Here is an 18,696-nt window from a genome sequence, read left to right as displayed (position 1 = left end):
GAGATCGGTTACTAAAAATAGCGATATTCAGGGATTATGACAGAGGATGGCATTCTACCTGTACTTATGTTGAATTATGACTATTTGCCCTCTCAGCTGAAGCAGTGTATTGCCTGATCAATTTTTCGAAAAATTTCCTGCGTGCTAACTGGTTCTTTTTTTTTTCGGACGGGTGCTTACTTGTCCTTAAGCCATCTATGGATCTGCTCTGAGCTCATTCATCCATCAAACAGAAACGAATGATTGTTAGATTCAAAACTTTGCTACCAAGAAACGAATGATCACTAGGTAAGCTATCTCTCTCCCTCTCTCTCACATCCCAGTGATCGAAGTCGATGGCTAACTAATGATCATCGCTAGGTCAGCTCTCTCATTCATGTTTCTACTGGACAGGGCTCAAGAATGAAGAGTGCAGCAAATGTAACTTGCATATTGTGAAATGCAGCAAAGCAATCCAAAGATAATCGAATCATGCCCGCGGTTGCATCACAAGTCGGGCTGATGTTCTGTCTGGGAAATTCATTTGTAAGCCAAGAAACGATTCTTTTTCCCCCAAGAAGCAGATACCCAGTTGATGCAAATTCAACAGTCAGTGCCTCACGTTGTCCTGTAATCACTAATGACTGTAAGTGCCTCAAGAATGTAGGAGATTAGTTTTTTTTTTTTTTGTCTGAATACATGGCTCTGAGAACTGCTGTTCTTGTTCTTCTTTTCTAAATTATTTATTCACATTGCCATTACTATAAGCTGGAACTTTTCTTTTTCGAGCCTTGAAGCTCGGCAGATTCGAGGAGATGTGTGGGTAGAAAATGGAAGGGATAATAGCACAAACGATCCCTGAAATTTGGCTCGAGTGTAATGCGGTCTCCGAACTTTGGCCCAATGTGTAATATTGCCCATAAACTATCATTTTGTTCAATGTGGTTCGTCACTATTGATGAATGTCTAATGTATTTCCTAGACTATATGGAAAATGTTTAAAAATTCATGGACCGTATTGAATAAATTAAAAGAGAAGAGATGACGTTTCATGTTGGAACAAAATTCATGAGCCGTTTGTGTCACTTTTCAAAAAATAGAAATTCAGGGGTGCTAATACAGTGCTGGGCTTAAGGTTAGGGCATCGCTTGGTCAGATAGTATTTGATTGTCCAATGCGGCCAAGCCAAGCCCACCATCACTTTGCCTTGGAGTCTTGAGCCAGCAACGATACTCGTCAACATCACCGCAAGAAAATTTACCACTTTTTAACGTGAAGATTGTTTAAAAAGCCATAGACTATTGCACTTTTGTCAATTCAGTCATAAACTTTTTAATTGCACCACTTAGTTCATAAACATGATCACATTTTGTCAATCAAGTCCATCGGATCAATTTTGATTGGAAATCGCTTACGTGAATGTCGGCCCTTCATACGTGACACGGCTGATGCTAACATGATTTTTTTTAAAATTTTTTTCTTTATTTTTCTCCTTTTCTCTATTTTTTTTTATTAATGTGGCTGGCGAGGGTCGCGGCTCCGGCCTAGATTTGGGCGAGGCCATCATGGCCACAGGCGAAGTAGATCCGAGCAAGGCTACCTCACTCATGGTCGGCGGACCTCGCGGCCACATTGAAAAAAGCACAAAAAAAAAAGAAAAGAAAAGGTAATATTTGAAAAAAAATTAAAAAATTATTAAAAATTATCCTTGTCGGCCCCTAATATAGCAATCACGCGGGGGCTTTAGGCCTCAAGAAGAGCGAAGTCTTCTCGCGTTAGATTTTACTCGGTCCGACCTCTTAGAGGCAGCCATTCCAAAGTCAAATCTGTTTGCGAATCTCCCGGTCGCGGCATGGGATGAATTTGCAGCCGACATATGAGGATTCAAAACCAAACCAACATGAGAGGTTTAAGGGACCAAGGAACTTCAAAGACAACATCAACGAAACCCTAATGACCGAGGAACATAATTACGTCACATTTCAAACCGATGAACAGAAATAAAAAGGCCGAATGAGAAATTCTACGAAAACGAAAAAGAAAAAGATGCGTACATTTATACGTACGCATGTATATGTATGGGTCCAATTTGATGGAAGGTGATGCATGCACGATGGGAATACGTCAGTCATGGACCGATGCATGCATTAACACGAAACCATGGGCTCTTTCCCCGACAACGTGTCCCTCTTATTCAACGTAGAGACAAACAGCCTTCCTCCACGACATCCCACTGTTATTATTAGCCAAATTCAAAGCCTTTTGGATCCTCGTCCACCTCCTCCCTTCATCCATACCCGCAACATTCATATGATGATCGGTTCGAGTTTCTCGCGACTACACAGCACGATACACGTCGACAAAACTCCACCATAACACAAGGGACCAGAAAATTATTCAAAAAGTCATAAATTTATTGTACTTTTGCCAGTTCAATCTTAAATATTTTCTTATTTTGTCAATTGAATTTGTCCGGCCAATTTTGATAGGAAATTGCTGGATGTGGACGCTGCCCGTTTTCACATGGCACCGTCATTGTTGGCGTGGATAAATTTAGAACATTTCGAACAATTTTCCCGGCGTCCCTTGCACGACAATCCTTCTCCATAAGTTCATTTTCCACACCCATGCATACACCAAAAGCGTACAGTTGGGTGGTGGTGGCAATGGCGATTCCCCCTCTCATTAAATTGCACAAAGGGATTGGTCATTGGTGGTTTTTCATTTGGTTGCAACTTGTCAATCAGAGCCACAACCCAAAAATGGACACAAGAAAAGCGTTGTTGGAATTATGTTGGGGGCAGATTGAAAATCGTATGGTCCAACCTTAGTACTAAAAAAAATGGAAAAATAAAATAAAATAAAGTATGGTGAAAACAAGAATGGTCCCACCGCCTCCCCCGCTGCATCATCTGAGGGCGCCCCACCTTCTTCTTCAATTAATGGTCAAAATTGAATTTTTCCCATTTATTGTCACCAGAAAGATTTTGAGAGAGAGAGAGATTGTTGTGAAATTGAGGGATGGAAATCGGATCAACATTGACCGCCCACTAAAGAGCAGAAAGTACAAATTAAGGGTCCAATTGCACAAAAATGATTTGACTCCCCCACAAGTTTCAAACTATTATGAATTTTGACCCTCTACACTCCATCTATATCCATGGCAAAATTTGATGGCTTTCGGATAACTTCTTTATCCCTATAGGGAGCAGAATACACAAGATTAGAATGATTAGATGACTCGTATTTTCGCGATTGTTTTGCCCGTACTGATTATTTCACGACCTAAGAGATGCATTTTGAGTCAAATTTGGAGAAATTACCAAAAAAAAATTCTAAAGCTATTGCAATTATGTTAATTCAATATTTTTCTTTTATCAATTAAGTCATAAACTATTTGTATTTGTGTCAATTCAGTCTATTTAACTAATTTTGAACGAAAATCATTGAAGTAGATGCCGGCCTCTGGTGAGGGCCACGACGCCCTCGCCCGTTTTTTAGCAAGGCTGCCTCAACCGCAGCCGGTTTTTATAAGAAAAAAAAACAAAGAAAAAAGGGAAAAATAAATAGAAATTCAAAAAAATTGAAATATAATTAGAAATTATTCACGTCAACGCCGACCACGCCACATAGGATGGCCGGAGTCAATGTCAATTTCCTGCTAAAATTGATGGGATGGACTGAAAATGCAAAAGATTTATGACTCAACTGGAAAAAAAAATGATTTAGGACTAAATTGATACAAATTAAAACAAATTTGCAAACTTCCTGCTAATTTTCCCGTCAAATTTGACGTGCGAAACACAAAAAATGTCACAAACTGAAAGGTTGTCCAAGACGAGCCTGACCGGTTTGACCCGCATGTGAGCCGATCCAGATTTGAAAATATCGATCGTAATCTGCATAACATCCATAGTGGATCCGAATTCCAAATTACATGAGCATTACGTCAAGTCTTATAGCATTCCAGAATTTATCTAGAAAAAATAATAAATAATTTTTTTTTAAAGAAAAAAAAAAGAGACGAGGAAGAAAATTTCGATTCATTAGACCTGTCGGCCAATTGGTCGTATGCTAGATGGTCCTTTACCTAGGATTTTTGGGTTGTTTCTATATTTTGCCCGTGAATTTATGGCGACTATATAGTTGACTTCCCTCGCTCTCTTTGTCTCTTCTCATCGAGGAAACATAAATACTTTCACATTGAGGTGATGAGGAGAAGAATTTATAGTTTGATGACCCATTGCGCGGAGATGAAAAATACACCAGCTTTCGCCCGAGGTGACTCTTTTCCGACGCATCTGCAATCGTCAATGCAGCACGAGACTTTTCTCATGACATTGATTAGGTGCGAGGTTCGGTTCGGTTCGGTTCTCTGCTGCCCCTCTTGATTCTCGATCGGCGTGCGAGATGGAGTAACTCTATCTCGCACGCCTTCGAATAGTCTCAATTTGCCCATGTATGCATGGATCGGTGATTTTCTCTAAGTTGGAATGGGTAGTTATTATACGTCACCGACTTAGATAGTTTATCAATGTGAATAGAGCGGCGGGGTAACTTTAATTTTTCTATGAAATGGTAACTCGAAAAGAAAAAAAAAGAGAGAGAGATCAATGACATTTTTGACTTAAATGTACACTGTATGGATTGGCAACGGGGTGAACACAAAATGGTTAAATTGGTCCAGTTGGGAGCCTAAAAAAATAATCTCAGATGAAATAATAAACAAAATGTATTCGACAGATCGGATTATATTTTAAGAAGATATTTTTCAAATCTTTTTCACGAAACAGACAGATGCTTAGATCTTATATCAAAATTTTATCTTTGATGATAATATTTGCATAATTTTCTAATGAGTTGAAGATAATAAAGAACAAAAAAAAAAAAAAAAAAAATAAAAAAGCTTTTCATAAACAACTTCATAGTTCGGCAAAAGAGAAAAGTGGTTTAATTTTTCGTCTTTTTGCCTTCATTCCCACGTGGAGAGCTCCTTCTGATTATGGATCACAGTGTCATCACTGTCAGCACCTCCTAGTGGCGAAATACGGCCGTCCGATTATGACTAGTCACATCAGGTCCGTCATTTTGTACAGTGTTTTGGGCCTTCTTTTTTTTTTTTTTTTTTTTTTTTGGGAGGCGGAATTTTATGCCTCTTATGCATCATATATTTTAGGAAAAATAACATAAATAATTTAATATGATTCTCAAATTTTTAATTTATTTAATATGATTCCTGAAATTTTATTTAACGTGCAATCTCATCCCTCGATTTTTAATTTACTTAATGTGATTCCCGAACTTTTAATACATGTTCAATTTATTATCTATATTATATTAAAATATTTAATACTGTCCATGAACTTAAATCAATGAAATGATGGTATTAAATATTTTCATATAATTCATAGATTATATCGAACATGTACCGAAAATCTAGAGACGACATTGAATAAATAAAATATTTAGGGATTACATTTCATATTAAGCTAAAGTTTAAGATCATATCGCACGTTGTATTAAAGTCTAAATACTATCCGTGCCATTATTCTATATTTAATGAACCAGCTTAATGGATTTTTTTTTTGGTCGAAAGCCTAACGGAATTTACCTGAAGTAAAAGGACACTTGCTAATAACAGTTTTTAAATTTTGCAACTTTTATTTCCTTGGATAAGAGAAATAAAATTAGGCTGGTCAAATAAAGACCATTGTCCCTATCGTTTCTAGAAGCAGAACGGAGGACTTTGTCGGGTGAAATAGTGTTTAAAACAAATCATAATAAATTTTATTCCAAAAGGTGTGATCTCTAAGGGCAAGTTTGTTCCAAATTTATTTTTAGTAAAATGGATAGCTTTTATGGTTAATAACACGAAAAATTCCAAACTGGCACATACGTGATAAATTTTTCCTCCCTTAGTTTTTCTTAATTTTATCGTCAAATTTCTAAGTTAGATGACACGTGGTAATTGACAGATGTATCGATTTGAAATTTTTACTCTTGTCACATGTGTATCGACTTGGGGTCTTTGATGGCATAAACTCAAATTAACGAAAATTAATGAATGATAAATTTGTCACAAGTGTGCGGATTTATTTTTTTTTATCCAAAAACTAGTTGGGAGTTGTTTCCCTAGAAATGTCCGTGACGATAGATTTTCACCAAAGGTTTGGATCCTCGTCTTTAATATTTAATCAGGTTTTTGTGGCAATTCCAGAAAGTCACTATGCGAATAAAAGATACATTGAACAATAAAGATAACTGGAACAAGATAGTAAAAGTAGATAACTTTTTTTTTTTGTTGGAAAAAGTAGATAACTTAAATTGCAGAGGAAATTGATAAGTATTATAGATCGTGAATTCTTTACAAAGATTCGTCCCCGATTGCTTATAACAGAGTACAAAGGATATTCGTCGATAATGATTATTTTCGTATATTCTATCCCTAATTATAGGATAGCGTCGATGAATGTTTGTCTTATTCACTAAGCAATGGTCATCTGACTTATCTACTATCGTTGTTATGTACCGATTTTGTGGTTGATGTTTCTTTTGCTCGGGTGACGATCCGAAAACGTTCCGAAAGCTCTAGGTCTTCAAGCCCATGTCGTTATGCGAGCCTTCGAGCTTTTTAAAGCCCAAGCCGATTTTAGGTGTCACTAGGAGTAAATTTATCAATAATTTATCAATTTGATATTTTTTGTGATATTAACCCGATTTTTTATTTGGTGATCTAAGAAAGGGTGGTTTTCTTCCTTATTCAAGCAAAAAGAGTTCTAACTTCTAAATCACTTCGACTCCAATCATCCTATTCGTGGGGAATAGAGGGCGAGCAAGAATGCAATGGTCCAGCTGACCTGTGCAGTCTCTCTCTGTCCCAGCCTGATTCATTCATCAGCAATCGAGTTCTCAAATGTTTCTACCTCCCCGAGATCGGGCGTGTTCCACCCCTTTTTTCTCTTACACAGTTTTTATATTTTTTTTGGTCGGATTCTCTTACATAGTTTCCCTGCTGCAAAATGGATAAAAAGGGTAAACGAAAAATCGCTTCTTTCTCTGACCGGAGAGAGAGAAAGGGAGATTTGACTGTTTGTTGGGGGGTGGTGGGTGGGCAAGAGTGATTCGTCAAAGTCATCTTTGTTAATCAGGGAGAGTCGCCTGCGCGTAAGCCCGATTGGTGGAAGCTTCTCTCTCTACTTTCTCTCTCTCTCTCTCTCTGAAGAAAGAAGCCATCCATCTTTATCTACAAGCAGAAAACCCAACAGCTGAGTCCTCCCCTTCCTTCTCTTTACTGCAGTTTTTTCTCTTTCTCCTTTAAAAATATTAACTTTGGTATTATTTCCGCGAATAAACTATTTATTTTCCCTTTGGCATTCCTCATCCTGCAATTCACGCTACTTGTTTCTGTTCAGATGTCGTTGTGTTTCCATTACACTCCTCGGTTTCTTCCCCCCTGCATAATAATTTCATTTTTTGGGACCTCATGATTGGTTTCTTGTGTTTTTCACATATCATGATCTTTTGGAATTTTATATGATTTTTTATTTGTTCCTGCTGAAGCTCCTATTTGACCGTCGCGAGGGGGAAAAAAAACTTAGATGTACTTCTTGATTGAGTGATTGTCGTTTCTGGATGTTGGAAATCCTTTTGGTGCCTAATATCACTTAGTTATGTTAAACAAACAAAAGGGTAAGTGGAAAAAAGTAGCCCCAATGAAAAAAATTTGTTGCCGGTGATAATGGGAAAGGTTAGAATGTAGTGGTGGAAGCCAGGACATTGAAATTGGATCAGAAGGACGTGTCTCAGCAAGAATCAAGCTGTCAATGCAAGGACCACATTTTGGTAATTTGCATTGGCTGGGCATAGAGAAATAAGTTGGGGACTCACTCACTATTATTAACAGATGGTGAGATGCTGGAGAGAGAGAGCCAAAAGCTGTGTGTCTTGCAGGGAAAGAGTGCAAGTGTCTAAGCTGAGACATTGACAGAAGTAAATACTCGCCCTCTATGATACTCAGAGGATTTATGGCTAGAGGCAGAACAATAGGAGGCGCGAATTTTACTACCCTGTGATGATGCTGTTTGTTAGATTAAGGTTTTGATCTGCTAAATAAAACTTTTTTGAAGGGCCTTTAGAGTTTGAATCTTGCGGTCGTGAAAGATGGACAAATTTTGAATGGTGCATCTTCTAGGATACTTCTTGTTGGAGGAAGAGCGAGATTGAGTGTGATGCGTAATGTATCTTTTAGGATATAACTTGTTCCATCTTTGAGCCTTTATCTTATAGGAAAATGTGAATGTCATCAAAGATTTCTGCTGGCAAACAAGGGTTTCAAATTCACAGCTGCACTACTTTTATCTTGAAGAATGTCACTGTCGCCTGGAAGCATGATGTTTTGGCAAGCCGGTAACTACATTTGGGGATTACTTGCTTATCTACTATAGGAAAAATGATTTCAACTATTTGTGCCTACAATTTTTCGACACTCACTTCAGAGATGCCAGTTCTGTCACTTGTAGTATGGTTGCGACACTTGATGTGAGCTGGATTGCCAATGTTGGTCTTGACAATATTTACTGTTGACAAAAATTGGCTTACTGGTCTGGGAGTGGGAGGCAGATGAGGAGCTTGAGGTTGATCAAGTTAAGTATTGAGCCAAATTGGTCGATTAGGCAACTCTTAATTAACCAGATTTATTGTAACACACAACACTTAAATTGCCTGTTCAAGAAGGATTAGACTTGTTATACTATTCCACCTCCAGACCACAATATGATTACGACTAAGCTGTCGGTTCAATTTCTTAAGTGCAGGGTTTGCCAATAGTTCTAATTTTCTGGTGATGAAGGGTAGTGCCAGTGTCTTGGCTTCCTATTGGACATCGAGGGCAGCTGCTTAAAGCTTCGTGGAGCAGGGGTTTCAGAGTTGGCAAAACAGTAAGAAAACTGGCTCTTTTCAGTAACACTGTTGGCAAATTTCATTTGCCTGACAATGATTTGATTGATACTCTGATTCATTGCCGTGCGTTTGTTGATGTAACAGTGTAAAACCTTAGTTTACCCTCTCGGGGCAGACTGCTTTTTAACCTAATAATCTCTCTCTCTCTCTCCATGGAAAAATTTGACTTGCTTGAATCGGATGGAGTGGACCAGTTGACAGATCAAAGTTGAGTTTTAGTTTTGTTCTGGAAATTAATATTTCTTGTTTTACTGATCTAATGACGTAGTTAATCCCTTTCAACAATACAAGTTTACTCTTGCAACAAGTTTGGTGAACCATTTTATTTATTTATTTATTTTTAATTCTACCTTGCCTTTACCATTTATAGGGTGCATGTTTCATGTCCATCAATCTGTTGCAGCAGTAATTTTCCTCTCTTTGGCCTTTAATTTTCATTACTGTTGCTGTCTGGAAGCTCTGCTAAAAGACAGAAGCCTTGCCTCTGCTTCCTCCAATTAGAGTCAAGAGAGTTGGAGCGTCCATTAAAAATCAAAATATGTAGAGAAAGATGCAAAAGAGAAAGGAAAAAAAGTAATCAAAGGGAAGAGAGAGAGAGAGTGGTATGGAGCATTTCTGTCTTTTAACATACTGTCTTTTGAAAAGGTCCAAATTCTTTGTTTCTTGAACAGACTTAAATCATCTTAGAGGATTTCTTTCAGCAGAAAAAAAGGAAAATTTTTTTTTTTTCCACAGACTCATTTATATGAAAAGAAGATAATAGAGAAGGTTACAACAGTAATGGATATTCTTCTGTCAGTCTCTCTAGGCTTTTGCTGACGTTCTTTTGGAGCCTCTTCCCTTGTTATTTTCAAGCCAAAATCTCAGCATGCCCACCCTTGTTTCATTGCCCAAAATACCCTTTTTAGATCGAGAAAAAAAAAAATCACCGTGGGAATAGAAAATTACAAACCAAGATTCACCCATGTTATTAAAAAGAACCCTACTTCCCCATCAACCCAAGAATCCAACTTTAAGGTATACGAACAACCTAGAGAAAAAGGGTCGTCACCTTTGCATAAAGAGGACTAACTTTTAGGATTACTTGTACTTGTGTGCTTGGTTTGATGCTTCAGTGAAATGATCTTTCACACACTTAAATTGAATGCATATCTATCCTTTTTCGCTGTCAAGTATGGAAGAAAAAGATGCATTCTCGAGGAAGCTTCTGCATATCTTGGTGAATGAAGTTCGGTATTAGGACGAATCTGTAGACAAATATGTGAAGCTCATTTGCTGCTTTAGAATTTGTTAGGCAGTGCAATGAGGTGTTTGGCGGCACTTCACAAGTCCAGGCATCTCAGTAGCCAAGGTGATTTTGGAACCTGAGATTTGAGTGCTTTAACACCTTAGCTTTCTGTTGGCAAAAGTAGCTCTATCATCAGATACTATCTTTTCAACAGCTTAGGATTTATAGTCTTGCACTTATGCTTGCGAACACCTCTAATTGGCACAATTATGGCACAACACAACCCGGCATATTTTAGCACTAAAAGCTACAGGACTGCCAAATGAGCTATCAGTCATTTTCTTTTCTTTTTTGGAAAGCATTGAGTTGGTTTGGTGGTGTTTACCCTTTTGTGTATTCTCTACTGGGAGTAAACCTTTGCCGAGGTAAAGAAGCTAGTATTTCACAAGATGTTGGTGAGTTGGTGAAAGAGGTGAAAGAGGAGGGTACTTAAGGAACAAGAAGATCCTTCCTAACTGCCCATTTATTATAGCTGCTAATAAAATGGTAACAAACATGTTTGCCAAAACAGGGAAAAATCCAAGAAAGTTTAAAAACTCTAGACTGGCCCAAGCTATTTATATCACGCATCCATGAGACCCTCCTTAGGACATCTCAGGATCAGCTTCTGCCTTCTGTCTCTCTCTCTCTCTCTGCATAGTGTCTTTCAGAGTGTAAGAAAAAAGAAACCCATGATTCTCCTTAACCACCGTTTCTCTATATTACCTTTCTACCTACACTGAGGAATCACAACACACCCAAGAAGGCATATTATGGGTAGATCTTCAAAACGAGAGACCAGAGAGGCAATGGAAATAGACAATAAGCCCTGTAAGCTCAAGGAAGAGGCTCATCTTTCTGGTGCTTACATCCGTAGCTTGGTGAAACAATTGACCTCATCAAGAACCAAAGATCCCATGAGCTCACAACAGGATCCGGAGTCCGTCGATAGCGATGGTTTCTCTGCCCAAAGTTTAGCCAAATTTCGAGAGGCTTTCAGTGAAACCCAACAACAATCTCAGCAACCTCCACCACCCCACAAAAAGCAGGTTAGGAGGAGACTCCATACCAGTAGGCCTTACCAAGAAAGGCTTCTGAATATGGCTGAGGCTAGGAGAGAGATTGTCACTGCACTGAAATTCCACAGAGCAGCTATGAAAGAAGCCCAAGAGAAACAGCTACAACAAGAAAGGGATCAACTTCAGCAGCAGCAATCATCGCCGCCACCATCAATTCATCCACAACCTCAACCATGTCCTGAAGAAGGAAAAATAGTGCCCAGAATGTACCAAAAGATTAGCCATTCATCAAGCCATGCCTTTTCCTCAAATTATTTTGGAAATCTTGCATACCCCTCTTTCTCATATCCTCCACCACCTCCTCCAAACCCTTTTTCCTCCTGGCCAATTTCTCCAATTTCCCCTTTACCTGCTGCTGAGAGCCTGAACTTCACGCTCCCAAACCAGCCCTTAGGGCTCAATCTGAATTTCCATGATTTTGACAACCTCGTAGAGACCAATCTTTACCACAATGGTAACAACCCACCATCCATCTACTCAGCCTCATCTCCATCATCATCTTCCTCTCCTCCCTTGTCTGTTGCTGCGGAGGAGGGTCCTCCTTCATTGGGGGCTTCTTCTTCCGAGGGGCCTCCCATGGTGGCTGTGGCTGAGGCCACTGAGTCAGGGTCACTTAGTGGCGGTGGAGGGTTGCATCAGGTGGTGGCCGATGAAGAGATAGCAGAGATCAGGTCAATTGGGGAGCAGCACCAGATGGAGTGGAATGATGCCATGAACCTGGTCACATCAGCCTGGTGGTTCAAGTGCTTGAAGGATATGGATATTGGACCTGAATTGAGGGCTGAGGATGATGGTTACCAACCCTTTGATGAGGTCATGGAGTTCCCGTCCTGGTTGAGTTCAAATGAGAATTGCTTGCAGCAACATCTCAATGATTGCTTCTCAGAGGACTATTACCAAGATCCTGCCTTACCTTGGTAAGATTCCACAATTTTTTCAAAAATCTTTAAAAGAAGTCAGAAATTGAGTACATACATATATACCTTTCTCTTGCAGTCCTTTTGTCTGATGGTTGGAATCAGCTTCGTTTATTCACCATCAGTGTTGACCTTTAAGTGCACAAACTGACAGTTTTCTCAGGAAACCATAATCAAATTGATGCAATTCAGCTAAGAAAGTAGACTCGGCTTCTTACAACATTAAGCATCTTATATGGCATGGTTAGTCAACAATGAAGGAGATTGTATCCGTGGAAGGCCCAGTTACAAAATTTTCTTAAACTTTGAAGAATAAGTATTCTCCGTAGGAGTTTACTGTCCATGTCATGAAGATCCAAACTGGCCCATGTAAACAGTGTTGGTTGTGATATGTAACTGAATTAGCTTGGTGGAGTGACCAAAAAGAAAGAAAGAACTGACACCAAATGATCATATTCTGATTGTTTAAGTTCATTTCCATCTGATTCTTGCTTTGGTTCTGTGCTAACTCATTGCTGTCCGCTCTTTTTCTGTGTTGATGGAACAGCATGGACATAGGAGAAATTGAAGGAATTGATGATGGGGAGTGGTTATCGTGACAAAGATTGATTTTTTTTTTTTTTTTGGGTAATCAAATCTTTGCTTCTTGCAGATGCAGATTTTTCTGAGGATCAAGTTGCTTCTTTTTGTACTTTGTAGTCTGTTTGTTAGAACTCCTTTTCCCATCCTCCTCCCCCACATTAATAAGGCTTGCAGAAGAAAGCTTGAAGCAGGCAAGCCACCAAGAGGAAAAAATAGCTTCTAGGGAAGGAAGTGAATGTGCTTTCCTCTGTCTAGGTACCAATTATTGGGAAATTTTGTAGTTTTAATATGTATACATATATTACATAATAATATTATATATGATTTTTTTTTAATCGACCAGAGAAGTGATTCCATATCATCATTCCGTACATCATGAGGTTCTCTTGTTCCACAGCTGGATTTCATATTGAAACTTTCCCTTCCCCTTTGGCATTGAACTTTTGCTAGAGAATATTTCACCCACCTCATAATGCAAAAGAAGGGGAAAAAAGAGAAGAAAAAAACATAAGGAAATAAGTAAAATAGAAATAAGATAAGGACCAGAGCTTTTGAAGATGTTGGATACCACTCAACTCTGCAATTTTTACAGCATGATGAACTGTAACTTTTTTTCTTTTTGGTCTAAGATGAACTGTAACTTTTTTGTTTTTGGGTCTAAGATGAACTGTACTTGACAAGTTGACATATATTGTACATTGCTTTTATCCAAAGAGATCAATGTGCAACTCTCAAAATTGTCAGCCCTCTGGTGTTTTGGAATAGCATCCTACTCCTGCTTTTATTTTGACATCTGGAGTTTGATTTTTACCTGACATTAGCAATCTCAAATCTTTTAACAAAGTGTGAACATTGGAAATTTGTGATCTTCTAAAGTCATGTGCATTTTCCATTGAGTAAATTTTCACCAATTAAAGTGATAGGCTTCAGCAGCAAATTTGACTTTTAAGTACTCATAAATTTCCAAGTTGCTTATGTTGACATTAGCTAAGTACACAGCAATGGAGATTTGGTGCAACTGCAGACAGCAAATCGGATCTGAAGCCCCAAAAAGCACAAAGGAAAAGAAAGGATGATGGTTATGCTCAACAGATCATTTCTTTTTTTTGGGGCCTATTGTCCCCTTGTTTTACTCCATTGAATAAGCAGAGGTTGCTGGGCTACAAGTGGCTGTTGCTCCCGTCTATCCATAACTAGGTTCATTGCAGAATTGTGGCCAAATGGAAGCCATGCAGGAACATTACGTGTCCCTCATTAATTGCAATAAGCCCACGAATCCCGTAACAATTTTTTATATTTTTTACTTTGAAGTTTAACCATTCCTTGAAGTCACCCTTTTTTTTTCCAGGAAAATAAATAAAGAAATTACCAAAAACTTCCTAATTCTATTATACGATAGCTAATTCAACTGTAAATTTTTTAATTTTGTCAATTTAATTCTAAATCTTTTGACGATGTAGTTCTTTTGATTGAAAATCTTTGACATTGGCACTAGACATCTTACATGACACGGTTGATACTGACGTGAATTTTTTTTTACTATTTTTCTAAAAAAAATTAAAATTTTCGTTTCCTCTTATTTCCCTTTTTCTGTTCATTGAATTTTTAGTTGGCATCGATGCCCTCAACAGCCATGGGCAAGGGCCTCCGCACCCTTCCTAGCCACAGGCGAGGGTGTTAGCCTTCACCAAGATCTAGCCCCTCGCTTGTTGGCCGGCAAGGATTGCCGGCCCTGGCACTCGGTGACCCTACCAGCTAGAATTCTAAAAGAAAAAAAGAAAAAAAAAAGAAAGAAACAAAGGAAAAAAGAAAATATTTAGATAATTCTAAAGAAATTGAGGAAATCATTTACGTAAGCTTATGTTGCACTAACACGAGACACGACATGACACGCCGACACATGAATTCTCAAAGAATAGAGAATTCCGACACGTTGGAACACGTTGTATATTATATGTATATTTTTACATATACACGATAAATTATTATTTTTATGATTTCAATAATAATAACATCTACATGTTAAAGCCTTTAACTTGAAGGTCCTCACGGCAACAGTCATCCTGGATTTTGCATCAGTCACACTAGCAGCCATCAAACACATGCCAACAGCCATCAAACACAGCCATTTAAATCTCTCACGCGAATCATTTATGAAATTTTCACACCAGCAGCCATCAAACACAGCCCCTCACACGAGCCATTTAAATCTGTCACCAAATACTCAGTCGGCTCTTCCTAGTCGACCGAGAAGACCAAGTGAACCCATAAGAAGAGGAAAGGAAATTTTTACCACAGAAGCCGAGCTGAGGCGAGGGCGAGGAGAATGGGATGCGATCCAAGGCGAACGAGAAGGTGACGCGGTGAGCTGAGGCCAGCGAGAAGGCGAGGAGGCAATAGAGCCGCGAGGGGAGTCGAGTTGAGGCGAGGCGGCGAGTCGCGATATAGAGCCAAGAAGTGAGAACCTGAGATAGAGAGAAGTAGAAAATCAGGCCATTCTTTTTAATTTTGACTCACGTCCGGCGCTGTTTGGCCATGTCCGACACGCCAAAATTTTCCTAGAAGGGGTGTCCGTGTAACATAAACATAAGCAATTTTCAGTCAGAATTAGTTGGAAGGACTATGTTAGCAACTCGTCAAAAATGTTTATGACTAAATTGATAAAATGAAAAGTTTTAAGACCGAATCGACCACCGTTTAAAATTATGACTTTTTTTTGGTAATTATCCCCAAAAAGAAGGGACAGACAAGTTCAATTCCATCCCAGCAAATACAACATGTTACTGAGTCTATTGCCTTTTCAGATATACCGGGCAATTTTTTCATTCCAAATCTTCTGTATAACATTCATTTGTGGTTTTACTCGACAGTTCACTCAATTTCTGCGAAATTTCAAGCAAGTGGGTCAAACTGGAGAATGAAAACTCAATATATTTTCTCAACAAACGTATCCATAGGTATAATTTGTCAACTAATATCAAGCAAGAATATCACAGATAGTAGAGTTGCGCAAGAGACCACCAATGGTCAAAACAGAAACTCATATAGCAAACCAATCCCATTTCATCTGCCCTTTATTAGTTTATTCCTCTGTCCTAATCTCCACTAGTATAGCAGCCCCTCCACTGCTTCTCGGCTTAGTCACTCTTCTTGGTCGCCTTCTGGTCTGCATAGTCTTGGCTGCTGTAGGGGCTGAAGGCTTCGGTGAGCCAGTTGCTCTTCCTCCATGGGCTCCAGCCCATCTCTCGGCAGAGCTCGTCGCTGTGGTCGATGCTGAAGGTGGAGATGCAATGCCTCTTGTAGAACCTGGTGGCTCTCTTCATCACCTCCATCTCCTGGCTTACCTGCCTGATCATGGCCTCAACTGTGGGCAGCTTGAACTTGTCATTGACCAGCTGAGCCAGCCACTTGCACCTCAGCTCCGCCGTGTGAAGATTCGACACGCTCTCGATGTATCCCACAAAGGCCATGTTTGGGATCATGGGGTGGATTGTGCCTCTGTTTGCAGCCAAAAAAGATCAGGATTAGATATTGTCCAAGATGGAAATATTTTTAACCCGTTTATGTGCCTGGTGGCAAATGGTAACTAGACCAGATCAGGGTATGGTCCGACCTCGAACTTTTTCTGATAAAGGCAATGATCCGGATGATAAAACTAGTGTGGGAATGAATTACCTGTAGAGAGGCATGACCCCAGAAGAGTCCACAACCAAGCTCCTGAAAGGCTCAGGCAACAACGACTGGAGCTTTCGCTTGCCATCGTAGCCAGTGGCCAGGATCACCACATCCGCCTCCAGCTGGGACCTGTCCTCAAACTCGATCCCTCCACTCCAGAACCACCATCTGGATGAAGCCCTCCTGAACTGAATCTTGCCCTTGTCAGCCTCTGGGAAGAAGCTCTCGGGCAGTATGGCCATCTGGCAAGATGCATAGTCCTCCTCAAATGGGTGGTTCGGTTTCAGCCCATACTTCACCAGTGGCAGCTTCCACACCAAGTATGACTCGATGAACTTTGAGATTGCCCTCCTCTGTCAAACCCAAAAGAGAGAGAGAGGAGATGCTGAGTCATGCCATATCATTCTTTGAACTGTGAGTTTTTGCCGGTGACATTGCTTGATGCTAATAAGTGAGCAGGAATTGGGCTTACCATAGGCGAAAGAAGAGGGCACAAGAGGGTCCAGAGCAAGCCCCGGTTGGGCTTCTCATGGAGGAACTGGGAGGATCTTGTTGAGTAGAACAGGAAGAATGGGAGTCCCCATATCCAGTATGAAGGGACCGTCCAGTGCAGGGTCCTTATCACCATCGTACATGGTTGTCCCTCAGGCCCTAATTTTTTTTTACGTAGAATTGAAGGTAAGCCCAAGGATAATCTTCAGTGATAATAATACTAATCAAGAATTAGGACAGAAAGGGTTTCACGATATTAAGGTATATCTTTGATCCGGCACTAGGAAGGTGACGAATTCGAAAGAACTCTTCGGACCTTAGCTTGATATATGATAAATAATGATACCCACAAGAACCCAATAATCGAAAACTGAAAATTTTCTAAATTGGAGTAGATGATTAGCAAGTTGGGATGCAATTCATGGCGTCATTTACCTTGGTTGGCCTCCGCACACTCCACGGCTAAATCAATGGCGGATTTTTTGTAGCCAACGACGGCCACCTTCTTCCCTCTGACCAGGTTCTTCGCGCCATCTTCGTCGAGCCTCGCGTAGTCCATGGCATGCAAGACCTCGCCTAGGAACGCTTCCGGGCCTTTGTCCCGGGGAAAAACCGGCATCCTCGGCATGTCGCCATACTTTCCGATACACATCACGATGAACTCGAAGGCATACCACTGCAACAAGAAGACGAAACCTAAGATCGCGCAAAATGTACGACCAAAGTAGAACGCTTTCGAGAAAAAAGTGCTTGATTGAGAACCTGAATGGTTTTCGAAGGGCCGGTCTCTACGGCGACTTCCCAAACGGGTTGGCCTTTCAACAACGAGCCAAACTCGGTAGAGCTCAGCATTCCGCGCTCACGACGGGGCGAAGCCAACGTCGCATGCTCGCCGACGTAACGAATCTCCACAACCCTAGAGTTATACTTGACGTAGTTGAGCACGTCAAAGTGCGCAGCATACCCCCGGAGGTAGTCCAGTATCTCGACGTGGGTGGGGAAGCTGGCGTTGTCCCTCTCGGGCCACGGGTAGTCCGAGAACTCGAAGTCGCACCGAGGGGTCTGGAGCCTCGTGGAGGCGAAGGAGCAGTGCTCCCAGACGCCGCCGATCGAGCCAGTGGCTTCGAAGACGGTCGGGTTGTAGCTCGAGAGCTCTTTAGCGGCCGCGATGCCGCTGATCCCGGCACCAATGATGCCGATTCTCGTCTTCCGAACAAGGGTTTGCTCATGATCGCTAGACATATCGACACGAAGGCTAGCAAGAGATTAGAATGATTTGGAAGGGTTTGAAATATAGATAGAAAAGCAAATGATGGGTGTTGCTTTTTCTTGTGTGCGCTTTGAAACTATGGCACGAGCACCTATTTATAGAGCTTGTAGGATGACCATTTGACATTTTCTTGGTTAGTTGCTATGGATGTCCTTATACTTATAATATTCTGAACTCAGTACTTAACTTAAAGAGTAGTCTTCTTTTGCCCATTTTCCTCGAAATGACATCCTTTCTAGCTCTTTGAAAAATTGATAGCTCGAGAAATAATCATGCATGCATGATACACGCCATGCTTCTCGTTTCCCCTTGCACGATCAAATTAAAAATACTGATTTACATAGCCAGGTCCCTTCCTCTCTTGGTGACTTCGATTATATTCACGATATACTATATAGTTTTCTCATATATTTAATGGGTTAGTTAGGACTAGACCAGTTTGAACTCTTGTGTTCCCATATATTGATGTATCTATAG

The 18,696-nt window shown here is 40.1% G+C and overlaps 2 protein-coding genes across 2 annotated transcripts; one reads left to right on the top strand and one right to left on the bottom strand.

The window, feature by feature from the left end:
• Positions 1–9,532: 9,532 nt before the first annotated feature.
• LOC115741095 lies at positions 9,533–13,117 on the top strand. The gene is made up of 2 exons (XM_030674814.2): positions 9,533–12,200; positions 12,748–13,117. Exons 1-2 carry the CDS (start codon positions 10,978–10,980, stop codon positions 12,797–12,799), a joined length of 1,275 nt encoding a protein of 424 aa, XP_030530674.1. The 5' UTR covers positions 9,533–10,977; the 3' UTR covers positions 12,800–13,117.
• Positions 13,118–15,740: 2,623 nt separating this feature from the next.
• Positions 15,741–18,191, bottom strand: LOC115741094 (probable flavin-containing monooxygenase 1). The gene is made up of 5 exons (XM_030674813.2): positions 17,712–18,191; positions 17,385–17,625; positions 16,930–17,108; positions 16,458–16,810; positions 15,741–16,280 (listed from the first exon to the last, which is right to left on the bottom strand). The coding sequence occupies exons 1-5, from the start codon at positions 18,189–18,191 to the stop codon at positions 15,920–15,922; spliced, it is 1,614 nt and encodes a 537-aa protein (XP_030530673.1). The 3' UTR covers positions 15,741–15,919.
• Between the last annotated feature and the right edge of the window lie 505 nt (positions 18,192–18,696).

Source organism: Rhodamnia argentea, chromosome 4 (genome assembly GCF_020921035.1).
Source record: "Rhodamnia argentea isolate NSW1041297 chromosome 4, ASM2092103v1, whole genome shotgun sequence".
Taxonomy (NCBI): domain Eukaryota; kingdom Viridiplantae; phylum Streptophyta; class Magnoliopsida; order Myrtales; family Myrtaceae; genus Rhodamnia; species Rhodamnia argentea.
The sequence above is the reverse complement of the archived record's forward strand: the minus strand, read 5'-3'. Positions and strand labels throughout refer to the sequence as shown.